At 49.7% G+C, this 26,171-nt stretch overlaps 10 protein-coding genes across 10 annotated transcripts; 4 read left to right on the top strand and 6 right to left on the bottom strand.

Moving 5' to 3' along the window:
* Positions 1-711: 711 nt before the first annotated feature.
* On the bottom strand, positions 712-1,927 carry PENARI_c013G06734 (uncharacterized protein; the record flags this gene model as incomplete). The annotated part of the gene is made up of 3 exons (XM_022633251.1): positions 712-1,494; positions 1,555-1,707; positions 1,766-1,927. The coding sequence occupies 3 exons, from the start codon at positions 1,925-1,927 to the stop codon at positions 712-714; spliced, it is 1,098 nt and encodes a 365-aa protein (XP_022486959.1).
* A 2,361-nt stretch (positions 1,928-4,288) lies between these two features.
* PENARI_c013G08525 (uncharacterized protein) lies at positions 4,289-5,176 on the bottom strand (the record flags this gene model as incomplete). The annotated part of the gene is made up of 2 exons (XM_022633290.1): positions 4,289-4,519; positions 4,568-5,176. The coding sequence occupies 2 exons, from the start codon at positions 5,174-5,176 to the stop codon at positions 4,289-4,291; spliced, it is 840 nt and encodes a 279-aa protein (XP_022487014.1).
* Positions 5,177-8,023: 2,847 nt separating this feature from the next.
* Positions 8,024-8,875, top strand: PENARI_c013G06686 (uncharacterized protein; the record flags this gene model as incomplete). The annotated part of the gene is made up of 2 exons (XM_022633247.1): positions 8,024-8,288; positions 8,352-8,875. 2 exons carry the CDS (start codon positions 8,024-8,026, stop codon positions 8,873-8,875), a joined length of 789 nt encoding a protein of 262 aa, XP_022487010.1.
* A 661-nt stretch (positions 8,876-9,536) lies between these two features.
* Positions 9,537-10,745, top strand: PENARI_c013G01035 (SDR family oxidoreductase; the record flags this gene model as incomplete). Its single annotated transcript, XM_022633110.1, has 4 exons — positions 9,537-9,732; positions 9,792-10,030; positions 10,093-10,170; positions 10,230-10,745. 4 exons carry the CDS (start codon positions 9,537-9,539, stop codon positions 10,743-10,745), a joined length of 1,029 nt encoding a protein of 342 aa, XP_022486901.1.
* Positions 10,746-12,471: 1,726 nt separating this feature from the next.
* Positions 12,472-14,364, top strand: PENARI_c013G10446 (fungal specific transcription factor domain-containing protein; the record flags this gene model as incomplete). The annotated part of the gene is made up of 1 exon (XM_022633337.1): positions 12,472-14,364. One exon carries the CDS (start codon positions 12,472-12,474, stop codon positions 14,362-14,364), a length of 1,893 nt encoding a protein of 630 aa, XP_022486838.1.
* A 386-nt stretch (positions 14,365-14,750) lies between these two features.
* PENARI_c013G03117 (PaaI family thioesterase) lies at positions 14,751-15,704 on the bottom strand (the record flags this gene model as incomplete). Its single annotated transcript, XM_022633162.1, has 2 exons — positions 14,751-14,777; positions 14,835-15,704. The coding sequence occupies 2 exons, from the start codon at positions 15,702-15,704 to the stop codon at positions 14,751-14,753; spliced, it is 897 nt and encodes a 298-aa protein (XP_022487025.1).
* Positions 15,705-16,341: 637 nt separating this feature from the next.
* On the bottom strand, positions 16,342-17,830 carry PENARI_c013G08734 (URC4/urg3 family protein; the record flags this gene model as incomplete). Its single annotated transcript, XM_022633298.1, has 4 exons — positions 16,342-16,973; positions 17,044-17,217; positions 17,267-17,594; positions 17,675-17,830. The coding sequence occupies 4 exons, from the start codon at positions 17,828-17,830 to the stop codon at positions 16,342-16,344; spliced, it is 1,290 nt and encodes a 429-aa protein (XP_022487053.1).
* Positions 17,831-18,364: 534 nt separating this feature from the next.
* Positions 18,365-20,815, bottom strand: mak5 (ATP-dependent RNA helicase MAK5; the record flags this gene model as incomplete). Its single annotated transcript, XM_022633166.1, has 3 exons — positions 18,365-19,237; positions 19,293-20,510; positions 20,573-20,815. The coding sequence occupies 3 exons, from the start codon at positions 20,813-20,815 to the stop codon at positions 18,365-18,367; spliced, it is 2,334 nt and encodes a 777-aa protein (XP_022486801.1).
* A 200-nt stretch (positions 20,816-21,015) lies between these two features.
* PENARI_c013G01682 (tRNA methyltransferase TRM7) lies at positions 21,016-22,284 on the top strand (the record flags this gene model as incomplete). The annotated part of the gene is made up of 1 exon (XM_022633131.1): positions 21,016-22,284. The coding sequence occupies one exon, from the start codon at positions 21,016-21,018 to the stop codon at positions 22,282-22,284; it is 1,269 nt and encodes a 422-aa protein (XP_022486854.1).
* Positions 22,285-22,692: 408 nt separating this feature from the next.
* PENARI_c013G05359 (sulfite reductase subunit alpha) lies at positions 22,693-25,833 on the bottom strand (the record flags this gene model as incomplete). Its single annotated transcript, XM_022633217.1, has 1 exon — positions 22,693-25,833. One exon carries the CDS (start codon positions 25,831-25,833, stop codon positions 22,693-22,695), a length of 3,141 nt encoding a protein of 1,046 aa, XP_022487057.1.
* Positions 25,834-26,171: the final 338 nt, after the last annotated feature.

The raw sequence follows: 26,171 nt of genomic DNA, 5'->3' as shown, positions 1-26,171 counted from the left end.
CGCCAAGCTTTGGCCTGTACTTGAATTAGCCAATCAGAGCCAACTTCCCACCGTGTACTCAATATAACCAATTAGTACCTAGTTTAGTCTGGGAGTACGTAGTCAGAGGCACATTTTGCTATGATAGCCTAGTAAATCGACAATGGAAGGCGATATGTGAAATCAAAGCGAACAATCAAAGCTAATGCAAATGGTACTCAAAATAGCCAGTAATCGGCCAACTCTTCCCTCATATAGGTTTTAGGATATGCCAAGTTACTGGCCGAATGCCAGGATAGCCTGAATGCAATAATCTCTATGATGCGCATTTTCCAAGGATTATGATTTCAAAGATTTACATTTGTCGTCTGAGTGCCAAGATCACCATATCCGTCCGAGCAGTATCGAGTAGTGGTTTTCGATTTAAGAAAGACTGATAGATTCATTCCAGCTATAAAAGGCAATTGGCAATACCCGAAAATTGATCATAATCTGAATTCTGGATTTATCCCCTCTTAAACTCAGCACACTATAAACGAATGACCCTTGATCCTGCGACGCTGAATGAATGTACCTCCGACCACAATGAATCAAAAATCAGTACCACCGCAACAATTTAGATGAATTGGCGTAAGTTGAAAATAAATTTGTTCACCGGTATATAGCTGACCGTCACGCAACCCATACTCCACTGCATGGGCTCAAATGCGCTTTTGGCATCCACCAAATCGATCACGCCTGCAGCAGAATAGCCTTGGGGGTACTATTCCAGCTACCAGCGACAATCATGTGCTCTTTGTCGTTTAGTTGCTCTTTCTCGTTCAGATGCTCTTTTTTGTTAAGTCCGTACACGGTGCTGTTTCTCCACTGTTGAAATTCGAAAGCCGTCATGTCGGGATAAATGGCAGGTTGCCTGTCCGACACAAACTTTGGCAAGGGGCCAACCGAGACATTCCGTCCAGCCTTGAAGAGATAGGCCATGGACATTCGGGGTGGAATCATCAGGCCGCTGCCCTCCTTCATTGCTTCCGGCGCAGTGACCTGGTGGATGCCTCCGGTGATCTTTCCATTTGTCCAGCGCGTCAGCGTATCGCCAACATTCACAATCATTTCTGTCGTATCCGTGGGCGGCAATGGAACAAAAGACTTGGTCTTCGAATTCTCGTCCCGGTCTTCGATTTCTAGACCACCAGTGCTGTCCTGGAACAGCAGCGTGATGGGACCAAAATCAGTGTGGGGTGCAATGCGGCTTGCCCGGTCTCCCTGCATCTCCTCAACAGGGATTGCAGGATAGTGAGTCAGTCGGAGGTCGGTGGAGCTGGGAACACAGCGTGCGACCAACGACCCATCATCGATACCCCAGGCAACCTCAAGCGCTGCCATGAGCGTTAGGCAGGTATCATCGCATTGCTGGTAAAAGTCTTCCATGAAGCGTTTGAAGCCCGATAGCTCAGGTGCTTTTGGCCATTGGTTTGGGAATTCAGTGTCATAGCTGGGGCCTTGATCAAAATGCTCCTAATAGTCACGACCTGTCAGGCTTTGAGCAGTTCGAGGATAGGTGTCACCGATACGGACCTTGGAATCCTTCATGAGCCTAACCCTTTCATCACGGTGAAGCCTCCCGACTTCCTCAACCCTCCACGGTGTGTAGCCACGCATGGGTCGAGGTCCTGTCTCATTCGGAATTTCATTCTTCACATCCAATGGCTGATCGAAGAATTTGTGACCCTTGCGAGGAAAAAGTCAGTGTTGCTGCCAGTATAAGCTTGTTCAAACAGGGCCTTACCCAGGTGAACAATTCGTTCAGTTCTTGTGCACTGAAGGTGTGAGCTTTGAGCTTCGCGAATCCAGTTCTCTCAAAGCTGTCTAGGAGTTCACGAGCAAATGTCTCACGCTGCTCTTGTGTTCCCGAGGTAAAGTGGTTGTAGTTCAAGGTCGAAACGGCCATGATGAAGTCTTGCGATGGAATGATGAGCAGTAAAGTTGAGTCAAGATGACTGAAAGAGCAAAGCTGTTGTTTGTTTGTTGTGGTTGATGATAAATAGAACTTGAGCTGTATGTTTTTTGACAGTCCGACATCTTTGGGCCTTTTATAGATTTGTACTGACAGACAATGTCAATGTTGAGTTCATCATTTACATGAAGCAAAACACTGACGACATGTCGTGGCAATTCTTCCCATCATACTCCGCAGATCAATCACTGCCATGATGTGTTGCTGTACTTACTTCCTCCTAACAGGCCTCCCAAGCTTCTGAACCCTTCTGCAATATGTAAGCAAAGGGTTCATTCGTAATTGGGCATTTTTGGTTCATCAAGCCCTCGTAGGTTAATTCCTGATTGGATATTTTTAGTTCATCAAAAAAATCAGGGGAACGACCAGCGTAATTGCGGTCTTTGCATAGCGCTAGAGGTATATTTAATCTAAGACCTGAGCAGTAATTGGCTATTTTGAGTACGCAGTCCATACCTAGGCCTGAGAATCTAGTACTTCATGGTAGTTTGCCACTCGTATCTTATTGGCCATATTTGGTGCATAATTGGTCTACCTTCAGCTATAACCCACACGATATACCTGTTCCATTTAGGATCTTGCCAATAGTTCATATGTTGGCTAGGTACATATTCACTGCTTAACTTTAGTTGGTCACTATGAAATCAATTTTGTCACTTCTTTAAGTACATGGCACGATCTTTAGAGTTTTGATTAACCTCCGATCGGGGGATTTTAAGATCTGGCTGCCGATGACATGTGACCATGGCGGTAGCACCGAACGATCACTATAAATTCAGGAAAACTGTCGCCTGTGGCTGATTGGCCATTTTCAGTACCAGAAAATTAGGGTTCGTTTGTTCATTGCCTTGCACGTCGTGCTGTGTGGCAACTTTAATTACTGGGTGCTATTTCTCCCGATTAAACTCTCTTCAGTTCTGAACCCTTTTGGTTTACGGGCCGCCCGCTTACCCCCGTCATGGACCCTTCTTCTCACGCCTAAGATATTAAAGATTACATCTTGTGACCTTATAGCGACGGTGCTTTATGCATTTTGTTCTGATATATGAAGAACAGGTTTGTTTCCAGTCAATCCGGACTTCGCAAAACTGTCTATATAAGTCAGCAAGGTGATTGCGTCGTATTGTTTCCAAAACAACACATTTGTTGCATCATATTACCCCGCATGAAATCCTGTTACATCGCATAGATTTAATATCTGTGTAGTTGCGGCTCAATTGCAGTTCGGACTGTCCTCTACCACTAATGGGACAATGCATCGCTCAACGTCAAATGATGCTATCTGCAGAATTCCCCCCTGCTAAATCTTGGCATGTACTTCCATATTACGTCGCGCGGGCTTGGCTATGCGGCACAAAACAAGTTAAGTATTTTATTCGCCTCCACAACAGTGAGGGCTTTCAGGTATGTGGCCGGCTGGAAACCGGTCAACCAGAGTCGGCTCCTTCAAACGCCCATGAAACAGAGGATCCCTGGCGCGCATACTATGATTATTATCCATGCTGGACCGGTATTGTTTTTCTGTATGTTCACCCTTCCTTTGGTTATATGAAGAGGGCGTTTCTTCTGAAAAGACGGTATCGAATCAACATGTCCACAGGCGCAGTCTTTTTATCCTCGAGAGTCCAAAGTTGCAAATATTCTAGAGAAAGACCCTCGTCCTCATAAAATACATGAGTGATTATCCCTTAGCGTCGGCCTAAAAAGGAACTAAGTCTATATCAGAGGATCGCAGTTAGACACGATTTCTACGTGGGCTGCAATATGATATAAATCGACATACTGCATGGAAATGCATTTGCAAAAGATTTGGTGAGCGAGCCGAGTAATTACCATATTCAAAATAGCGCTTAATGATTAAGGCCGACGGTACCGTCACTTTGAGGACCTCGTTCTATCAAATCCATGTCGACAATTATCTTCCCAAACCCGCCCCGAATATCAACCCCATGGCTGACCTGAGCTCACGGACGAGTTCCTTTCTTTCGTGGGGGACAGATGCCAGTGTCTAAGGTTTTATCAGATACCTCCTTCATATCTATGCCTGCAAAATACGACACCTGGGAGTCATATCGACAAAGCATACAAAGGTCCAACAAGGGCAAGAGATGGGTGAGTATCGCCCTAGAGTCGTGAGACTGGGGTGAGAAGGGGTGATTGCTTACTATCTATATTAAGTTTGGTTGTGGTATACTTGCTCTCAGCAGCATCGCTTACCTATATTCCTACCCAATCTAAATCTAACTCTACCTCTATTCTAACCAGCCTACCATTGAATCTTCGAAGTCGTAAACATCACTGCAGTCGAAGGGAGCCGTACTCCTCAGCTTTGTCCAGCGCATCGGTAACGCGCGATCCCTCTCCCTCGAACAGCATCCCGTCATAAGTCATCGCGCCTACAGTACAACCGACAATAGGGGCGAAGAGGGGAACAATGAAATAGTAGCCAGCCGCTGTAAACACTTCTCGGCCATAGATGATCGAAGAGAATAATCTGGGGCCAAAGTCTCTAGCGGGATTAAGAGCCTATTATAATTAGAATAACTTCACAATCTGATAACTTGGTTAACATACGTAGCCAGTCTGCCACCCCAATGCCGCGCCGATGCTAAGCAAGAGCAAAAACATTGAGAGCTGCGGAGCAGGGAACCGATGGGCATTTCCCGGATCGGAGATACTGAGGCAGCCAAACATCAACACGGCTGAGCCCAGCACCTCAGCAAACACAGCTTCCCAGTTCGACTCGAAGAAGGCCGATGGATAGGTTGAAAAGATGCCCGCCGAATGGTGGCCAGATGGGCTCAGAATCGAACCCCATGGAATGGTATATTCGGGATCCCAAGCTTTGATGGCCGAACGGTAATTGACATACACGATGGCAGCGCCGACGAATCCACCCAGAAACTGTGCAACCAGCTTGCCTGGAATGGTTCTCCACTGTCCTGCAGACGGACGCACAAGAGCTGTGCAGATAGTCACGGCCGGGTTAATAGTCGGACTGGGATCAGACAAGTAACCGGACAGGCAGACGGCAGCAGCCCAGGCGATGTTGATGGACAACCAGGTACCGTACTGGTAGTCGGAAAGCAAGCATTGGGCAACGACGCCATCTCCGAGGACGATCAGCAGGGCTGTGCCGAGGAACTCGGCCAGATATGGCTTCAATGCCCGACGTGGGAACATATTTACAGTATGAAATTATGTGATCCAGCGTCCCAGGGGCTGCCACGCTGTTTATTTAAACGGGAGTGGACCTTGACGTCATCTGCCTCGGACTTGCCTAATCCGGATCGCCGGGCCTGTTCCCCTCAATATATGTAGATAGAGACTTGTGCTATAAGTTACATGCTCTAAGTTAACTAACACATACATGTATGCTACACATAGCTATGCATATACATGTGCATTCATTGCTAAGCCCTTGGAAACGCACCAATCCTACCTTGCTCATAATCACGTTTGAATCTTGCAGTCCCCTTGCTCTCAACGCAAGCAGCTGTCGGTACAATTCATAGCAGAAACAATACCCTAGTTCGCACCTTCAACAGCTTCTTCCAAACCATTCACAGCTTCACGCTTATTATTGGACCCACACCCAGCGTAAGGGTTACCGCAATTGACGCAGCAGCGCTGTGCGTGACCAAAGAGGGCTTTCTCAGTTTCGACAGCCTCACGCTCATCGGTAGAGCCGCACCTAGCATAGGTGTTGTACAAAGAATGCAGCAGCGCTTGGTGATCGATCCGAACTGTAAACTTTTAATTTTCTAGACTTTTACGATATCCTATTAAGCTTTGCAACTAAAGTAAATCCATACCTCTGCTAGCTACTAGTGGGTGCTGAAAGAAAGCACCTTTCAGCCCTCGGCTTTAGTTACACGGTATAGATGAGTGGACCACGTATGAAGCCGCGGGTCCATGGGTCAATCCGAGATAACGTATTTCACATGCGAGCCGCCCACCCAAGCGAGCCGCCCACCCCAAAACACCATAGTAAATGCGATAAATTACAGCGTTATATCTCAACAACCATGGCCTATAGGTATTTTTCATTTTAGCATAATGCTTTTGAGGCGATATCTAGCCTCTTTAGGGAGCTTGAAGAAATTCTATGACTTCGTTATTGAGATATATATATTTGTAGCTCATGGCAGTGTAATTTTCAGTAATTTTTGAAATGATGATAATATGGTTTTTTGATTTCCTTGAAATTGAAACATAGTGCTAATAGGTCTTACCAATAGCCATTGGTAAGAAATGGAATATGACTAAGACGTGGTTGTTGTGATACAAGTGTAGAATATATCGCATTTACTATGGTGTTTTGGGGTGGGCGGCTCGCTTGGGTGGGCGGCTCGCATGTGAAATACGTTATAGGTGTAGCCAATGATAATATGAAGTATCAACCGACGCATGTCATATTCAAATATCGGTCTTCCGAAATATGAGAGTTTCTTTCCGAAAAGTAAATGGCTCCAGTTCACGCCGATTGTGCTCTCAAGCTTCATGCAATACCGAGCCTCCCTACTAGCAGCAATGCGTATGGAATGGCGCCAATTTATAGTAACAGAATTGACTATGTTTGTTCTTCAAATAGCCTGGAATCATTTATCCTCGGTTCAAACTCTGTGAAAGTGTGAACATTTTGTCGAGGATATACAGCCTGGTGTCGCCACTTCCTCGGGCCGTCCCGTCAGTGACAGAACTCAACCATGGAAGCCCTAAAAGAACTTAAAAGAGTAGTTTCATATAACATGCCCGCGCGTTATTACCTAGACTACCCTTATTCTTCTCCAGATAAAACACTTTGGTCCAAACAAATTTTGGACAACTTTCTATAGACCATGATCTACCGGAGACAATTTACGTCAGGTTTGCAGGAGCTTACTTGCAAAGGAGGAGGAGTAACATGGCCTTGAACTGAAGATGTGTCTTGTAACTTCTCAACACCCTTTGTCCATACAATTTCGTGAGAAGCTAGCTTGACGTTAAATTCTGCCGCGTAAGGTAGGTATCTACCTGGTAATAATTTAGGTTGTTTGTATCCATTTCGTTCCTTTGCTACGCCGTGCTTCAACTAAACTTGTTATGCGGGGAGACAATGAGCGCCAAAGAGGACGTGTAATTCCAAACGCAAGCCAATGTATGTGGCGGGTACTTTCCACCAATTATCCTTAGGGTAAGTAAACCCCACTGTACCCCGGAAACTACTTCGAAGGAGAGGCGATAAACGTTTATGCCTCGGCATGCGACACGAAACTATGACCTTTGCTCCTGCAGCGTTTCATTTCTACCATTTAAAGAGGGCTCGCAAAGAATATAAAAAGGGATTTGAGCTATAAAGTGACACATACTCGGCTCTATACAGCTTAAAATCAATTGCAGTTGGCATATTTCACGTTTAAGCGACACGCAAGTATCAAAATGAGGACTTATACATGTACGTTGCTAGCAGATGCAGTGGTGCATCAGGGGTTGGCCGTGGACCCTTTTTTGGAGACTAAGCATGGTTCCACTTTGGAGGTGACGCAATTCTCTGGCTCCTCTCAGTCTTGAATATACTCTCAACCCCCCTATACCAAGTTCAGCTCAGGCGGACATCGCGCAGTGACGCATATATTCTGAACTGTGACTCGCGAAGACTAGAAAAGTTGATGTGCCTGCCCCGATAAAAGTTGAAGCACCCCAAAGCCACTTTCTTATATGCTGTTGTACTGTAGCAGTCCATATATAGTCTCCTCGCTCCTCATGAATTCTTTTTAGGCATTTGGCCCCCGAATTCACGCCGGTTGCCTTTCCACCCGCCTCCCCACTTTGATACCATTGTTGGCCAGTGGCGGGCCCGTGAAACGTCGATCAGTTACAGCGTCGCTTGGGACCCCGATGCTCGATTGTCAATCTCCAAACTGGCCCGTGGCGGTTGAGCCCGGAATGGGGACGAGGCTGAGGGTTTTTTTATTTTTTCCTTTTTCTTTTAAATAGGGGCCGGGAGTTCTTCCTTTCACACCTGCCGAGTTATCCATTCCTTCGAACATGCACCATATCCTTTTCCATCTCTCCGCATTCGTGTATCTAGTTGGAGCGAGCAGGACTTGCTACTATCCTAGCGGGGATGTCGCGATCGACGACGTCCCCTGTTTCTCGGGCGATGCGGACTCGCCATGCTGCTCCAAAAACTCGATTTGTTTGAGCAATGGGTTCTGCTACGGCATCTCGCAGCCATTTACGCTAAGCCGAGGTAGCTGCACCAACAGCAACTGGCCAAAAGATGGGGTATGTGATGACAAATGCTCTGATGGTACGTACATCAGTCTCCTGAAGTTGTAGTTCTGTCTTCTCTACTGACATCCGTGGGAAACAGCTACCGAAATGCGCGCTGAAGGATGTGCCCTACCGCTTTATCAATATATTGACGACAAACCTTACTACTGCGCCAATGCCCTTACACTCAACTCCTCGGGCGACCTCAGCTGCTATGCAGGATCTCCTTTCACGCTTAATAGCGGTGAGCTTGTTTGGGATAAGGCCGCGCTCGTAAATTACACTTTGAGCGATAATAACTCGAAATCAACTTCAAACTCGGCTTCAAATTCAAACGGAACGCTGAACACCAAGAACGAGAATGCAAAGGATAACAACGACGTGGCGATCGGAGCTGGAGTGGGAGTCCCTTTAGGAGTCTTGCTTCTCACTGCACTGGGCTGGGCGCTGTACGAACGAAAGAAGCGTCACTCTCTTCAGGCTTTAGTGGCCGGAATACATTCTCAGGCGGCTGTGGCACAGTTAAATACCCAGGGGAATACACCGGTGTATACTTCACTTCGTGAGCTCCCAGATACCCAGAAACGACCCCAGGAGCTGGCTACAAGTGAAAGTCGGGTATGATAGGCTTTGTGGTGGTCACCAGGGTAAACTTATGTCTTCCTCGTTTAACGTTATATACATTTTAACTTCTATATCTTACTGCATGCTCTGGGCATGGAATTTCGTACTGTTCTAATTTATTGCCAATGTACATAGCCAAGGGCTGCTCATCGCAGTCGATGGAATGAATATTTGGATTCTGTCTCATTCATAATTATCTTCGCAGTCCCTGGTTTCCGCGCACCTCATAATCTCCTGGACCATCTACATCCTTTGACGCAAGTGGGGATGCCAATAGGGAGCTTTTGCCGAGCGTGTACAACTAGAACGGCCATTCCAGAGAGAAAGGAATGATCACTATAGGGTAGAGAAGATAGGTTTATCAATTAAGTTTAAGTTATACCATTGAGTCTTTCTTGGCGACTATCTAGAGCATGATGACGTTGAGAAGGAATTTAGTCAATAGTGGCGCGTTGAACTCCTTAGGGGAACTCCGAAACTCCGAGGGGCATCAGGCTCCACATTCTTTTTTGGCTTCGGAGTTTCGTGTTGATCTATTTGGGGTATTACTATATTCTCTGGTTGAAATTTATCTCGCTCAATAAAATTTATAAAGATCAGACACCCCTAATCCTTCTCTTCTTTCCTTCCTCATTTATCTACCACATCTGTTACCGCGCAGATGACTCGTGTACTTTTGACGGGTGGAAGCGGCTTCATTGCCGCTCATGTACTCGAGGTTCTTCTAGCCCGAGGCCACTCCGTTGTCACGACTGTTCGTTCCCAGACTAAGGCAGATGCTATTCGACGAGCTCACCCGGAAATCGCCAACGATCGCTTGTCATTTGCAATTGTTGAAGACATTGCTCAGCCAAACGGTATGACAGTTCTTCAAATTATCGTAAATATTCGCAACAACTACTGACCAAGGATCTAGCTTTTGACCAAGCAGTGGCCACGGACCCTCCCCTCGAGGCTGTCATTCACACGGCCAGTCCATATCATTTTCACGCTCAGGATGCTCAGGAGCTCTTGATTCCAGCCATCACAGGCACAACAGGAATTCTCAAGTCCGTGCAGAAACATGCGCCTCTCGTGAAACGAGTAGTAGTTACCTCATCTTTTGCTGCAATCAACGATGTTTTTGCCTCATCTGCCGACAAAGTTTACTCGGAGGTTTGTATTTTGCACAAAGTAACACGTCGTCTTCATCGCTGATATGAAGATTAATATTCCAGGCAGACTGGAGTCCTATCACAAAGGAACAGGCAAACGTCAGCCCCGCCAATGCATATCGCGCAAGTAAAACGTTCGCTGTAAGATTCCTGGTCTTTGATCAACGAGGGTGCTCCGACAACTAACCCATTACCCACAGGAGAGGGCAGCATGGGAGTTCATTGAGAGAGAGAAGCCCAACTTCACGCTCTCCGTCATCAACCCACCCCTCGTCCTGGGGCCCATCGTCCACAATCTTACCTCCCCTGATACCCTCAACACCTCCAGCCAGCGAATCCGGGACCTCGTCTCCGGCACAGCAAAGACCCGTTGCCCCCCGACAGGGAACTACCTTTTCGTCGACGTGCGCGATCTCGGCCTAGCCCACGTCCTCGCCGTCGAGAAGGCAGCTGCCGGAGGGAAACGGTTCTTCGTCGTCTCGAGTCATTTCTCCAATGCGGAGATTGCGAAAATCATCGGAGAAGAGTTCCCCGAGTACAAGGCTCGATTGCCAACGGGAGATGCGTTGAAACCTGGGGAGTACCCCACAGATGGCGTGTACGGGTTCGATAACACACGTGCGAGAGAGATTTTGGGAATTCAATTCAGGCCTTTGAGGGAGAGTATTGTTGATGCTGTGAAGAGTCTGTTGCCTCTTGGTATAGATAAGACCTGAAAAGCTAGATTGTACAGAAATGATTATTGAATAATATTTCTTTTTCGTACCTAAATCTCGATGTTTTCCTCCGCGCAAATTCTATAAACCCGAATTTTCTATCTCTGATAAAAGCTGTGACAGATCTTTTCGGGGGTATACGACATGAGCAATGTACTGTAGTGTGAAAATAACTTACCATTTTTTAGGGCCACTATAAACACAGAATAGAGTTATACTTTGATCACCTCTTGGAAGTTCGGTCGGGAATAGGTGGATGCCATATTCTCACAACCAAAGAAAGAGGGCTGACTAGGTAGGCCTCGCAGGTATGAAATCCATGGATACAAGCTTTGCTACCCATCGCAGCTGTTTCCGGGCCAATAGCTTCAGATCCTTCCCGATAGTTTCGGATCGTGCATCCCGAAACTCCTTTGGGAAGTCCATGATTCCAGTTCCAGGTTGGGATACGTGTGATCAAGTCTGCCAAAAGCCGGGGATCTTCTCATAGAATATATAAGTTTAGTTGGGCTTTCCTCACTCTTATCATTGAACCAGAACAGAAATCATTGCATATCCACAGCAATGAGCAGATACTGAGCAGCAGATGCCTCGCAGTCGGGAGGTCGGTATCCTCGTTGGCTTTGTTACCCGCATTCTCACCATGGCTTTGCTGATGAAGTATCTGATCCAAGCTGAGAGGGGGCCATGTCCAGCATCGCCTTTCGCTCCCAAGTACCGTTGTCCATGTACACATTTGTGGTTCTGGATTTTAACTGATGTTCTCGGTACCTTGAATTCTGAACTAAAACTTGAAAGGAAATATGACTGACGGGTTCCAGCTCAATGTCCACCTCATGGTAGACGCATAATGTGCTGGGCAGGCCTTGTTCTGCTCTGGAGTGAAGCCATCCGGGGTCAAATCAGCCATCTCTCACGGGGCAACTCTGACAACCAGCGTCGACCTTGAGAAGTCAACTTACCTGAATAAGTTTTACGCATGCATTGGCGTGTCTCAAGCCACATCAGCCGATCCGATGGCTGATGAGATAAGCAGCTAGAATGGATCCCAAGTGCTTCTATCAGCCACAGCTTGGGGGCCAATATAAGTCGATTTCACATCTTCTCTTCCTCCTCTCTTGTGCTTCTTCCATGAAATCTGTCCTACTCTCACGTCTTTGATCATGTTCTCCACCTTTTCCGCTCTCAACTCCACTGATCGCCCGGAACAACCCGCTCCACCCCGTCCCAAGCGAAATCAGGTTGCGCGAGCCTGCGACTGGTGTCGCCTCAATCGCATTAAGTGTGATGACAGGCTGCCATGCCAGAATTGCCAAAGTCGTGGCGGCCACTGCAGTAATACCAAGCAATTTGAAGCCCATTCACTGAAAGCCGCGAATCGGTAAGATCCGCGCCCCCCTTTTCTTTTTTCCTTTGTATTTTTTATTCTTCTGGCTTAGCACCTATTAGAGATGGCTGATGAGAGACTAACAGGGAAATACATCGATTGCGAAATCGGCTCAAAGATTTCCAGGAGCAACTGGACAAGGTGACAGAGGAATCGAAAAGACAGCTTGTAGCCGCCAAGCATCAGTCACAACAACCCTCAGATAGCTCCAATTCGATCTCTGGTATTGCACCATCTGCCGAGCTTCCAGATTTACATCGCATAACATGGGATGGCTTTCAAAATCCAGAGTCGCGGACGGGGCGGGTGATCCACTTTGGTCCTTTCTCCTCACCGTACATGGTGATGCGCCTCAACGGTTACATGTCCGAATCTTCCAACCAACGACCTTTGAATTCTCCTATCCCAGTTCGCATCTCACAGACACACCAATACTCGCTCACATCTTCGCTAGAGCAGCCTTCAGATGAAGCGATACAGCCCAGCCTTCGTCTAAGACTGGCCGAGGTCGAAGACCTATCACGGGAGCAGGAAGAGAACTTCCTGGTTCTTATGTGGCAGGCCTATCATTGCATATATCCTATCATCGCAGAGGAAGATTTCCGAGAGTATTACAATTCTCTTTGGGCTGGAACCAACGGCCAAGGCCCCCGCCAGCCCTCCGCTCTTGTGGACAGCCTGTTGGCCGTCTGCATGCAGTATGGCAGCACTTTTTTGGGCGACGAGGAGAATATGGCAAATGGCGAAAAAGAACCGCAGGCTGTGCACTTTCATACAGCCGCACATACTTTCTACCGTCGGAGTCAGCACATGCTGATGGACACGTTCGAGCACCCTTCAATCCCGACTCTGCAGAGCCATATCTACTGCATCATATATCAATACAACGTTGCAAACCTAGATACCGCTCTTGCCCTTCTTGGGCTAGGCATCAGAATTGCTCATATGCTGCGGTTACACCTCCGACCTCTGGGCTCTCCCCCACGGGCAAGCCAAGAGCTGCATTCTCGGATTTGGTGGACCTTGTACCAGTTGGACAGCCAGATCTCAATGTCGCTCGGCCGCCCGCCGCTAATCAACCCGGAGGATGTCGGATGTGCGATTCCCACTGACATGCGTGACGCGGTTCAGCTGTCACCCTCTGTGTTGGTATTACCTCCCGAAGAGGAACTAACTTGGCTCAGCTTCCACGTACAGTATATCCGCCTGACGGCCGCGGCGCGTGGAGTCCAAGAGGTGTTCGGTTTGCGCTGCGCCGAGGTGGTACAGGTGAAAGATATACAAGACATTCAAGAGGATCCGCCCACTCTCGAATTGCTCGCAAGATTTATGAGCAGCGAAATTCGCCCCATGTACGACTGGGTGCAGGCCGTGCCACAGTCTCTCAAAAACCAACGTAAGGGTTCAGGCGAGGCCTTGTCGACAGACCGCACACCACTCAATTTAAACCCTGCTAGCCCGCTATGGCTACAGCGTCAACGACTACTGTTGGAAATCACATATCATCATTTTCAAATTGCCACTCTCCGCCCTTTTATCCGCTTTCCTCCGCGAGGCCCGTCCCTCACGCCACTGACCGATGGTCTCGGCATTTCTGCTCTCAACCATGCCGTCGTGTTGACTAATATACTAAAACAAGTCCTGTCAGAAACGGATATACTATCCGGTTGGACCCCAGCTTTCCAATATCAGTGGGATGCCACCATCTGCATCATATCATTTGTACTTGCGAACCCGGTGTGCCCTCCTACCCCAGCCGCACGCAACGTCTTGCCAGCAGCCTTCCAAAATCTAAATACTCTCGGCAAGCCCTTTGCCCCTAGTACCAATTCTATTCAGCTTGCATGGGAGCAGTTCCGTTCCAGTTCAACGCTGCGTGGGTGGTCCCAGTTGACACCTCCAAGCCAAAGCGCCTCGGACACAACGGGGCTGCTAGGGTCTGTGCCGTCTTCCACTGGCATGGATACAACTAGCATGCACATCACTGGGACTGGAGTTATGGCTTCTAGCTCACAGCCTACCGATCCATTTTCCGGATTGCTAACCTCGGCAAAACTGCCCTCCAATGCTATTATGGGGAATGAATTCCTCGATTCGGCCGCTATAACTCCCCCAATGCATCTCATGGACACATCTTTCAATCTACCTATCGATATGTTCATGGAGACTGGTACCCGATGGATGCCGAGTAACGCGATACCATTGGATTCTTGGAATGCCTCTGGATCTTAATGATTATCTGCTGCGTTTTTCTTAGACTCGTGCGTCCTTCGGGTACAATTTCAGAAAAACAGAAATATACATGATATCATTGCTCCAATAACGTGTCCATATAGAGCCTGAATGCTTGCAAGCTTGTGCTGTAGCTGGTCGCTGAAACCACGACCAGTTAGATCCCATTTTCTCCCGTTTTGTGGAGTGGCAAGGATTGGCTCTTAATTTAGTAAAGCTAGACGATCTCTTGAAAGTCCACGATTAACCAACTTTAGTGATAACGACTACCGAGAAAAGTTGAAACAATTAGTGAGTGTATCATTATAATATGGTCTATCAGTCATAAGCTCTATATAACGCGATCTAGGGAATAAACATAACAAACAACCTCCCAAACCCCCAAACTAGTTCTTGTAAATAGACACCATGGACTAAGAATAACCATTAGCAAATCATTCCACATAAAGATAGGAAAAGGAAAAACTCACATCAGCGAACTTAGGCTCAATAAACAAAGCCTTAGCCTCAGCAACCATAACAGCGCCCTCACTATCCTCCCGCAAAAGACTAGCATCAGGAACAATAGCCCCCGACTCCATCGAACAAAGCGGCAAAGAAAGAGGCAGATAAGTCATCCGCCCTTCAACCCACGCCTTCCTCCCCTCAACCTTAACAGTCTCAGTGCGCAGGACATACAGTCGGTCCGGGAGCGCAGGCTTTCGGAAATCCACATTCAAATTCGCTGTCATGCCAAGTCCACTGGGGAAAGCAGCGGATACACAGCGAGCAAAGACCTCATCGAAGAGGACGGAGAGGAGACCGCCGTGCACGAACCCCGGGTGACCACATAGGTCTTGGCCGATGTGGAATACTGATACTACACTGCTGGCTCTTTTTCTCTCTTTTGCCTGTGTGCCGGTCTTGCCTGTGGATGTCCACATGTAGGGCTGGAATGCGAGCTTGCCTGTGCCCGCTAGACTTCCACCTACGAAGTGGTGTTGTCTAATTGCTGGTGGGATTGCGAGATGAGGGCGGGTTTCTTTGTAGGCCTTGTGGGAGTCGCGGAGAGTTTGGACGATGGGGATTTGCGAAACGAGGGTATCGAGTTCTGTAGATTCATGCTGGGGCCGTTGCGATGTACGTGCCTTTTGTTGTTGTGCATGAGAAAGGAATCGTGAACCCTCGGGTGTTGGTACATGTCTTTGATCCTGGGGGATTGCCTGGTCGTGGACGACAGCAGAGCGCGACGGGCCCTGTTGGTGAAGGCGTGCAATGGATCCCGTCGGCGAGTATGACTTCAATGCCAAAGCGTTTCGAGATCGGAGAAGCCGACGGGCTGTTTGTGAGACATTCGACATTTCGAAAAGTATATTTGGAGACCAATATCGGCTTTTAGTTGGGATATAACTGCGGTTGCGTCAGAGGGACTCGTCTAAATGCCGGCCGGGGTACATACTCCGAAAGAGGCTCAGACTGCGACGTCGGCCTTGAGGTGCGTCGCCGATCTTTTAGTTTAGCGTTGCTCTTGAACTAGGGCTGCAGCAATATGCAGTAGATCACACAGTTGCGGATTGGGGATGCCGACGAAACGTGCAAAGTGTAAAATACTTTCCAGAAATAAGAAAGAATCGGCAAAACGGATAGAACCTGTTCCTGAAAGCCACGCGATTTTTTTTTGTCGGGTCCATCAGTGGGGCGCAAAGTGCCGACCTTCGGCGATAGGTATGACGATGATTCGGCATGCCGATCCCGATAAGGTCCGGATCGTTCTAGTTGTAACTCCCTTTGCTTTGCTGGCTTGCTCCTGACGCATAAATACACAATCAGTGGCAGAGGAAGATGATTACTTTTCTTGATCCTCATAAGTATTTAAACTCTAATAAGACGAGGACATCTGCTGTTCAACAAGGTTGCTCTACCCAGATGAGCTGTTTAATATACCATTTTAAGGAAGTTTCTGCGAGACTCTCTGTAAATATGCTATTGAACCTACCCTTAAAACAAAGTACCGTCCCCAAAGTTCAAGATAGGACTAGACTTAGTTTCGGGGCGATTAGCCGCCGCAAGCTCACGTCCCGCCTTCCAAGTGCCAGCCTCCAACACCTGAGGCAGAGAAAGCTTGACACCACCAAGTCGTTCAAGAATCTTCACATGCAGCACATCTAGAAGGGCAACGGTCATAGCTCGCCACTCCACAATCTCGTCGTCACCTGCTCCATAAGAAGGCAAAGTACCACCTGACAAATCGAGTCCGCGCTTCAAAGCCTCAGGCTTCAATTCGAGAACACCCATGTCAACAAAGAGTCCACCATTGCGATATTCGGGCAACCCGGTGCCGAGCTCGGTATTAGTCCATGAAACTGAGAGTAAACGGGAGAATGGAACCATCAAAGAGTATGCCAACCACTGAGTCAGTTTATGGAAAGGTTGGATATTTGAGAATGGCTTAGACTCGGCATCAGTTTGTTGCGAAAGTGCGCGCAGAGGCCATGCATCGCCGATTGGTTGACCCTTGACGTGTGTCCGGTCAGTTGGCCAGATGGGAAGTAGGAGGCGCTGCAACACATTCCAGAGGTCTTTGTAGTTGAGTTTTCCTTCATTTGCCTTGGACTTGATCAGAAGGAAGTCTGCGATTCGGAGATTTTGTTAGCACAGAGTATATGCAGACTGATCATCGTCGGAATTGGCTTAACTTACCAACTAGATTACCAGGACGACCGGAAGGCCCAAAGACATCTTTCACATTGAGAAGGGATTCCCCAAGTTTACGAATAATATCAGTTCGTGCAGGAACCCCTATCATAGGGTTGGACTCGGTCACCTGCAATCCACGGGACAAGGTATCGACATTAATATTCCGCAGCGCATCACCTACCACTTATTAGCTCCCCATCAAAACCACAGGCACGGAAGAACTTACCATGAACAGTATGCTTAACATCGGAATCCTTATCAGCAAAAGCCCCGTTGAGGAACATATGCAACGCCGCCACGGCAATACCCTCACTCCTCGTAAGAGTCTGGCCAGTCTGCGACTCCTGGAAACGCCAGTGATCTCCAGCACCGGCATCAAGGAGAACAGAAACAAAGAAGAGATCAACCAGTCTCCGGGCTTTCTCGGTGGTGTCGCATCCCTGCCCCTCCCATTCAGCCAGTAGAGTGTCTATGCGGGGAACCCCGCCGACTTCGAAATGCTGCCAACGCCCATGGGGTGGGATTAGATGGTACTTGTCAGGGCCGAAATCGCGCTGTGGGGATTAAATTGGATGAGTATGATATCTTGGATAATTGAGGTTGTATACAATTCAAGTATAGGTATGGACTGTACCTGGATGAGCTTTAGTACGTAGTCGGTGGTCTGGTCCATCCGCTCGCTGTGATAATTGAAATGGTTCAAACTGCCTTGTTCGGCCAATTTTAGCACGATATGGGCTCTGGAGCGAACGGCCTCCAGGCTTAGCAGTTCTTCGATTTGGGGATCCATGGTGGTATAGAGAGATGAGGTTGGAGGTGGAGATGGGAGTTGGGGTTGGGGAAGAGGGGAAGTACATGTATTTAGTACATGAGTCACATGTACATGTACAAGAGTGTTGGCGTGTCTGAGGTCGCATTGGGCTGTACTGTGACGTGAGGTGTTGGTCTCTTATCGGCCTTCGCCTATCTCTTCTCCAACGGCTTTAGATAGCGAGTTCACTCTTAGATAACATCATATCATAGCTAGCAATACAGTACTGACCTCTTATATTTAGTATATAAGCCTCGCGTCTCAACTTGAAAGACCGTCCTTTGTACTACACACTGTCTGCGCTCTCAGGCCTTCTCGGCCAACTTGAGGCATGGAGTATGCCGAAGCAGCATGGTGATAGACCAGGACCTCCGAGGTTAGGTAACAAAAATATGCTTGCAGATTGCGATTGGCAGAGAAAGAGGACATTCAAAACATGTTTTGGTATGCAACACTATATCACAAGTACTATCCTTTTTACAAACCCCAAACGCTCCAGTAGTCACAAATCAATCAGAAGGTGAGCGGGTCAAGGTGTCCCAGGAAGGCTTTATTACCCTCACCACGGAGCAGAGCCTCGACATCAATGCGACCGGAAGTAAGATATTTCTCACTAACACCGATGTTGACACGCTCAGAAAGCAGCTGCTTCAACTCTGCGCGGAGCCCGGCCATCTCTCCCTTGGTCATACCGCTAGCCTCCTTCTCACGCCTATGGCGGCCACCGCCACGGCCGCGGCCTTGACCCTGAGACTGATCGAACTCGTCACTGTCGTATTCCACACCGAGATCATCAGCGGCAGCGCGAAGCCAGTTATCCTCTGTGTTGATCTTCTCTTTGGCGATGGTTGTGTCGGTGATTTTCTTGGCGAGATTGATGCGAGGACGAAGGCGGGCCACGACCCGACGATCAATATCGAGAGACTCGAGAGGGAGTTTCTTGGAAGGTGCATCACCCTCAGCCTTGTGCTTCTTGGCATTGATCTTAGCGGCAAGACGGGCGACGCCGACAACCTCTTCGGGGGCACAAATCAGGATACTCTTTCCAGAGGCACCGGCACGAGCGGTACGACCGGATCGGTGGACGTACATGTCTGCTGCGCGTGGGACGTGGTAATGAATGACACTGTCAATTCCCTTGATGTCGAGACCACGGGCTGCGACGTCGGTGGCGACAAGGATTGAGCTTGGGTCCGCGGTGGGTGATGAGAATCGCTCGACGGAACGAAGTCGGGCTTTTTGGGCCATGGAAGAGTGGAGGGCAAATGCAGGGAGTTGAAGAGCTTGCAAGAGCTGGGTAATGCGACGGACAGCCGAGATGGAGTTAGTGAATATAATTGTCCGGTGCTTGGGATAGTATAGAAGGACTGAGTAGAGGTAAAGATCCTATTCAAATGTTAGCACCAATGTAGACTTTGGGGTAGTCGTGGATGGGTCTAACCTTCTCCATAGCAGGACATTCAACGATTCCTTCCTTGAGACCCTGGGCCATCTGGTCCACCGGGTTCACATCGATGAACTTGGGCTTCTCCTCGCGGAAATTTAGCTTTTTTAGAAGGTACTCCATAGACTCCTTGTTGTCCAACATATCACCGTTTGTCCAACGGCCTTTGCCTGCGAGCTTTTGTTGAAGGTCACGGTGGAATGTAGCAGAGAAAACAAGAGTCTGTCTCTCTGACGGTTCCTCCTCCTCCTGGGCTTCCTCATCCGTGTCTTTAATATCCCCAGCTTGATGCTTGTCAAGAGCGCCAAGGATATCTTCGACTTCCTTGAAGTGACCCTCGCTGAGAAGTCTGTCGGCCTCGTCAACGACTAAGAACTTGATCTTCTGCATCTTGCGGATGAGACCCTGTCCTTGGCTCAAGATTTCCCACACTCGACCGGGGGTTCCGACGACAATGTCAGCCGCAGCGAGTTGTCTCTGCTGCTTCTGAATAGACAGTCCACCGGTCAAGAGCGCAATGCGGGCATCGGTGTCGGGGGCGTTGGCAGTGAGCTCTCCGATGTGCTTTGCGAGCTGGTGCGCCAACTCTCGGGTAGGAGAGAGAATCAATGCGATTGGTGTTGAATCAGACTTCTCGGCCTTCTTGTCTTGTTTCCCTCTCTTGTCGAGGTAGTGTTCGATAATTGGAATACCGAAGGCCAACGTTTTACCAGAACCTGTCGAGGCCTTTCCGACGACATCGTGGCCATCCATAATAGCGGGGATACTGGCCTTCTGAATGGCTGACGGAGAGCTGAACTTCATCTTGGAAAGACTCGTGTAGATCTCAGGTGAGAGATTGAGCTCATCCCAGGCCGACACATCCACGCTATCTTCGTCCTCGTCTTCCTCGAGAGCTTCGAATGAGAGAGCGCCCTTCATGCTCTGGTCCTTCTTCGGCTTTTGTTGCTTTGGCTTCTGTTCGGGCTTTTTCTTTTCGTTCTGTCCCTTGGGCTTTTGTTCGGCCTTCTGATCCGCATTTTGATCAACCTTCTTATCAGCCTTCTTCTTTTCCTTCTTGGGCTTCTTATCTTCCTTCACTTCGGTAGCATCGGCCGTGGGGGTCTTCTTGGAAGTCTTGTCGGTCGAGTCTTCGTCGCTGAATCCAGCCCACTCATCTTCATCGCCTTCTTCGGGGGCTTTCAGAATTGATTTCCTGGGCTTTCCTGACTTGGCCTAATCAAATAACACCACAGATTAGCGTCCAATGGAATTAAACATAGCTTCGGAATGCATACCTTGAATTGGACCTCACCGCCACCCTGCCCTCTGATGATATCCACGCCGTCAATCTCCTCTAGACCAAAGAATCCAGTTGCATCCTCCATGCGGTCAGGAAGCGCAACCTCCTTCCAGTTGAGGTCCTCAACTCCGACAAACGCATTAGAATCATCTTCCGACGCATCGGCCTTGGTGGACTTCTTGCGCTTTTTCGTCTGGAGCGCCTGGGCTTTAGAGTCGTGTCCTCGTTTTTGGCCCATGATGAATGTAAAAATCTCAGTGGATTGCAGCTTGCACTGTAGACAAGAAACAAAAGCTCGTCGTCACGGAAGATTCGCAAAGAAAAAAAGCGGCAGAAAACTGAGTCCGCCTTGGAATCTTATCTTTTCGTTCCCCACGTCGCAAAATCAACCCACCTCGACTGACTGCCGATTGCGTTCGATTAGCTTGTCAATTCACAATGGGCAAGTCATCCAAGGACAAGCGCGACGCTTACTACCGTCTCGCGAAAGAACAAAATTGGCGCGCCCGCTCCGCCTTCAAGCTTATCCAGATCGACGAGCAATTCGATTTATTCGAGCACGAGAACCCGGACAATGTCACAAGAGTGGTGGATTTGTGCGCTGCACCCGGGAGTTGGAGTCAGGTTCTCAGTCGCGTCTTGATCAAGGGCGAGAGCTTCGGCCGGCGCGCATGGCTCGAGAAGAAACACCAGGCACAGCAAGGATTGGCAGACGAAACAACCAGCGACGATAAAATGGACATCGAGCCTAGCTCAAGCTCCGAATTGAAGCCTCGGAAGAACGTCAAGATTGTCTCAATCGACCTGCAACCTATGGCGCCCCTCGAAGGCATCACAACCCTCAAAGCCGATATCACCCATCCCTCTACAATTCCTCTCCTCTTGCGCGCCCTGGACCCCGAAGCATACGCGCAGGCATCCGATTTACAATCACCCTCCCCGGAGGCTATCAGACAACCCCACCCTGTTGATCTGGTCATCTCCGACGGAGCACCCGACGTAACGGGACTTCACGACCTAGACATTTACATTCAATCACAATTACTATATGCGGCACTCAACCTAGCTATGGGTGTTCTCCGACCAGGCGGTAAATTCGTGGCTAAGATTTTCCGTGGCCGTGATGTGGATCTGCTTTATGCGCAGTTGCGCACTGTGTTTGAGCGTGTTAGCGTCGCCAAACCGCGGAGTAGTCGCGCAAGCAGCTTGGAAGCCTTTGTCGTTTGCGAAGGTTTCATCCCTCCTGTCAGTGATAGCGGGGTGGTCGGTATGGCTGCCTTGAAGAACCCTCTTTTCGGTGGTGCTGCAGCCCCGGTACCTGTGTCCGAAGATGGCAATGTTGCCGTTGAGGTGCGTGAGCAGATTGATGAATCTGCACAGAGACAAACTCCTCTGGCTGGAAGCAACAATTCTACGCCGAATCACGCTACCGAAATCCGTCATCTTCAGACCACGTCTGACGAGAAACAACCTACAAAGCTCTCCAACAAGTTCTCTGTCGAGAACCGATGGATCCCTTCGTTCATTGCGTGTGGTGATCTGTCTGCTTGGGATTCGGATGCATCGTACACGCTGCCGCCGGATTACGTTACCTTAGATCCAGTCCAGCCTCCCACTGCTCCCCCGTATAGACGGGCGTTGGAGTTGAGGAAGGAAATGGGCGGCGCATATGGGAAAACCAAAGTTGGGACTGTGGGCCGGGCTTAATTGTCATGGCTCATTTTAAGACTCATGTATAGACGATAGATGACCTAGACGACATCGCATTTACAAAAGTTATTGAGGAGGCATTGGCGGAGCAGATACCCAAATATATTCAAATGAATACAGTGTCCAGAAACTCCCAGTATGGAATATATATTTAAGAGCACTCTCATTGAGGGATATCTATCAAAGAGTACTGTAGATCTTGAATCCAAAGCGAATACCTAAGCATATTGAAGTGAATACAATGTCCGTATCATTCAGGATGAAATCTATATAAAAGTCCAAAGTGAAGATCGTGAAACGCGCATTTTGAGATGTCTATGATGCGATAGACCAAAGCGATCTAAATATGGGGGGAATAGATGCGAAACATGAAATCATGAGAACATAATTACCAATTCCAAAAGTCTAGTAGACCTCAAGAACGTAGCGCTCCTCATCCTTCAACTTCTCAATCTCCTTGCGAGTGTCGACCTTCTTACCGGTGTTCTTAGCTTCGGTGGCAATGGCCTCCTCAAGAACAGCGGTGACGTCGGGCACGGGCCAGGTGGGACCGCAGAGGTAGAACGCACCCTCCTCGCGGATGTAAGCCTGGATGATCTCGGGCAGAGACTGGCGCATACGGTCCTGGATATAAATCTTCTCAGGCTGGTCACGAGAGAAGGCAGCGCCGAGAAGAGTGATGACACCAGCCTCCTGGTAAGCCTCCCACTCCTCACCGTAGCAGTACTCCTCGCGCTGGTGACGGGAGCCCATGTACAGCAGAACGGAGCCAATCTCCTTGCCTTGCGCCTTCTCGAGAGCGCGGTGCTGGACGAAGGCACGGAAAGGCGCCAGACCAGTACCCAGACCGGCCATGATGATGGGCTGGGTAGACTTAGGGGGCAGCTTCATCACACTGGACTTGACGCTGACGGTGATGGGGGAGCCGGCTCGGAGGCGGCTTAGGTAGCGGGTGGCCAGACCGAAGCGGTCACGGCCGCTGGGATCGGTCCAGTTCACAGCGACGATCATCAGGGCGACGGTGGTCGGGGTAACCTTCTGGCAGGAGGCGATGGAGTACTCGCGGCGCTTCAGGGGGCCGACTATACGGACGATCTCATGGAAGTCGGGATGGGCCGAGGGGTACTCGAGCAGGACATCGGCGAAGGTGATGGTGTCGACCTCGGCGCGGCGCTTGAACTCGGTGGCTCCATCGGGGCCGCCCAGGGTCTGGAGATCCTTCTTTTCCTTCTCGTCGGTGGCGAACTCAGCAAGGGCCTCGTAGAAGCGCTTGGGAGGGCGACCATAGATGTCGACGTTCTGGATCAAGGCCTGGTAGACAGTGCGGTTCTCCAGGACAGCGGGGTCTTCGCGGCTGGGAACCTCGACAACGGCGTCGGGGTCCAGGCCATAGAACTCGATGAACTTGTTGATGTCCGCAGGGTCGTTCTCGGCGTGAACACCAAGAGCCTCACCGATGTCGTACTTCAGGCCAGTGTTGCCGAGGTCAAACTCGATGTGGAAGATATTACGGTCGTAGGTGGTGGGGGTCAAACGACGGTTCTCCTTGACGTGAACGGTGAAGGTCTTAGTTGCCAGATCAGGGCGGAGCGCATCCTTGGTGCCATAGGCCTCCTTGAAGGCCAGGCCACGAGCGGCAGTCTCCCAGTCCTTGAGGAAGGTGGGGGGCTCGGCCTCGGTCTTGTCGAATGAAACAAAGCTGTTGGCGACGATGTCCTTGGGAAGCTGGACAGCCTCGGTAATTCCCTCAGGCTCCTTCCATGTCTCGGGAACCTCGATTTGGCGCAGAACCTTCTCGAGATCCTTGGTCACATTGTCCAGGGCCTCGGCGTTGCCGGTAATGGCGGACAACTTCTTGGTGGCAACACCCTCCTGGGAAGGCAAAGCAACACGCACGAATGAGGCCTGGAGAACAAGAGCGTCCAGAGAGGAGTCGTCAACAACCGACGGGTCGACAATGAAAACGGAGATGGCGCGCTGGGCAACACCCTGCTTGAAGGCGGCCGGCAGCTTCTTCTCAAGATCCTCATCCTTGATACCCGGGGCATTCACGATGACCTTGCCGTTGTCCTTGACTGAGGCCAGAACATCAACTTCCTTGAGCAGAGCGATGCTGCCGACGTAGGAAACATCAGCAGCAGTGACTGCGTAAGGTGCGTCCACAATCTTGGCACTCTTGCGGATATCAATACGGACGGCACCACCCTGAACAAGGTTGTCGTGGACCTTGCTGGTAGTGACATTGCTTGCCGAGTCGGCGCCAAGAGCCTGGCCAAGAGTGTGGGCGGCCTCGCTGGTGACGGAGCTGTCGACGTCCCAGAAAGTGTACTCGTGCACGGAAGAGGGGTCAAGCAACTGCAGAGGAGCAGTCTGGTTTGTCTCACTGTTGACTGGGAGAATAGGCTTGTCGAAGACGCGCTGGAAGGCAGCGGCAGTCGAGACAAGGTCCCAGCGCTGAGAGCGAGGGTACTTAATCTCGACGCAGGTGGGTGCCTGCTCACGGCCAGTGGCAAAGGTCAAGGCGGCAAGGACATCCTCATAGAGAGCGGAGTGAATGCCCTCTTCCTGAACGGCCTGCTCGGAAGCAACCTGTCCGAGAATGCCAACAGTCTTGGTGGACTGGGGGAGGACACGCAGGAACTCCTCCTCAATGAAGGGACGGTAGACTCGGACGTTGACAACACCGACACGGACACCATCCTTGGCCAGGGAGCGAGCAATCTGAGCGGTCAGGGCAGCCTCGACAGTACCAAAGGCAACCAGAACGGAAACAGGCTCGGCGTGACCGTGGTACTCAAAGGCACGGTAGTCAGTTCCGAGTTCGCCGTTCAGGGTCTTGAGGAGATCAAGGACCTTGCCCTGGGAGTCTAGGTGACGGGTGCGAGACTCATCGAGGGTCTTGCGGACAGACTCGTAGGTGCGAGTCAGGCCATCCTTGTCGAGAACGTCAATGACACGGGTAGTCTCACGGCCAACGCGGACACCGTCATAGATGTGAACGGAGGGAAGGATCGAGGAGAGCAAAGTGGTGAAGAGAGCCATGTGCTGGGACTCGTGTGCGGAGCCGCTGGAGACCAGACCAAGACCGAGCTCTTCGGCCAAAGCAAGAGCAGAGGCATAGTCGGAGACGAGACCCTCGCTGGCGTAGTCGACGGCGGCGACATGTGCGGCGACGGGGCTGGCGACGGAGTAGAGCAGAGAGAGTTGCTCCAATGCTGCGCGCATGTAGGGGAGGGTGGCCGAAGAAGCAACAATACCCTGGGGGATGTGGCGCTTCTTCAGATCAAAGTCCTGCGAGAAGAGGTAGCCGAGGGCCATGTTTCCGGCACCCTGGCGAGTTTCGAGAGTCTTGACGGCAGGAGACTCGCCATTGGCATTGGTCTCGTTCTTGGAGGTCCATTCCTTGAGGGCTGCATCCAAGTCGAAGCTCTCCGGTGAGTAGGAGAAGATCTTGTCGCTCAGCAAGTATGCGACTTGCTGGATCAGCGTCTGGGCTGTGACATATGTCGGGCCATTCAAGGCCGACAAAGCTGGAACAGATGCCATGGCTTCTTTTTGTGTATATCGGACTCACACCGATATGAACAAAAAACAAAGAAGAATGTGGAGAGAAAGAGAATCCCCTCTCCCCAAGTATAAAACAGAAACCCCAGTCATTTTGCCTAATGCGGCTAGCCGCAATTGCGTGATCTCGTTATCGGGCGATAAGATTTTTCTGCGGGCGGTGCAAAGTGGCAAATCATTCCCGCTTTCGGAGCAATTACTCAGCCAAGGGCCAGGTCGATTCTGGCCTCAGGCGAAAAACCATGTGAGGATCACATGAGATTTTCGGCCTGAGAAATGCGGCCATAGTAAATCGGCATTAGATAAGCAAATTGTGGAAG

The sequence above is a fragment of the Penicillium arizonense genome (genome assembly GCF_001773325.1).
Source record: "Penicillium arizonense strain CBS 141311 chromosome Unknown PENARI_contig013, whole genome shotgun sequence".
Classification (NCBI taxonomy): Eukaryota; Fungi; Ascomycota; class Eurotiomycetes; order Eurotiales; family Aspergillaceae; genus Penicillium; species Penicillium arizonense.
This window is presented reverse-complemented; position numbering and strand designations above follow the sequence as displayed.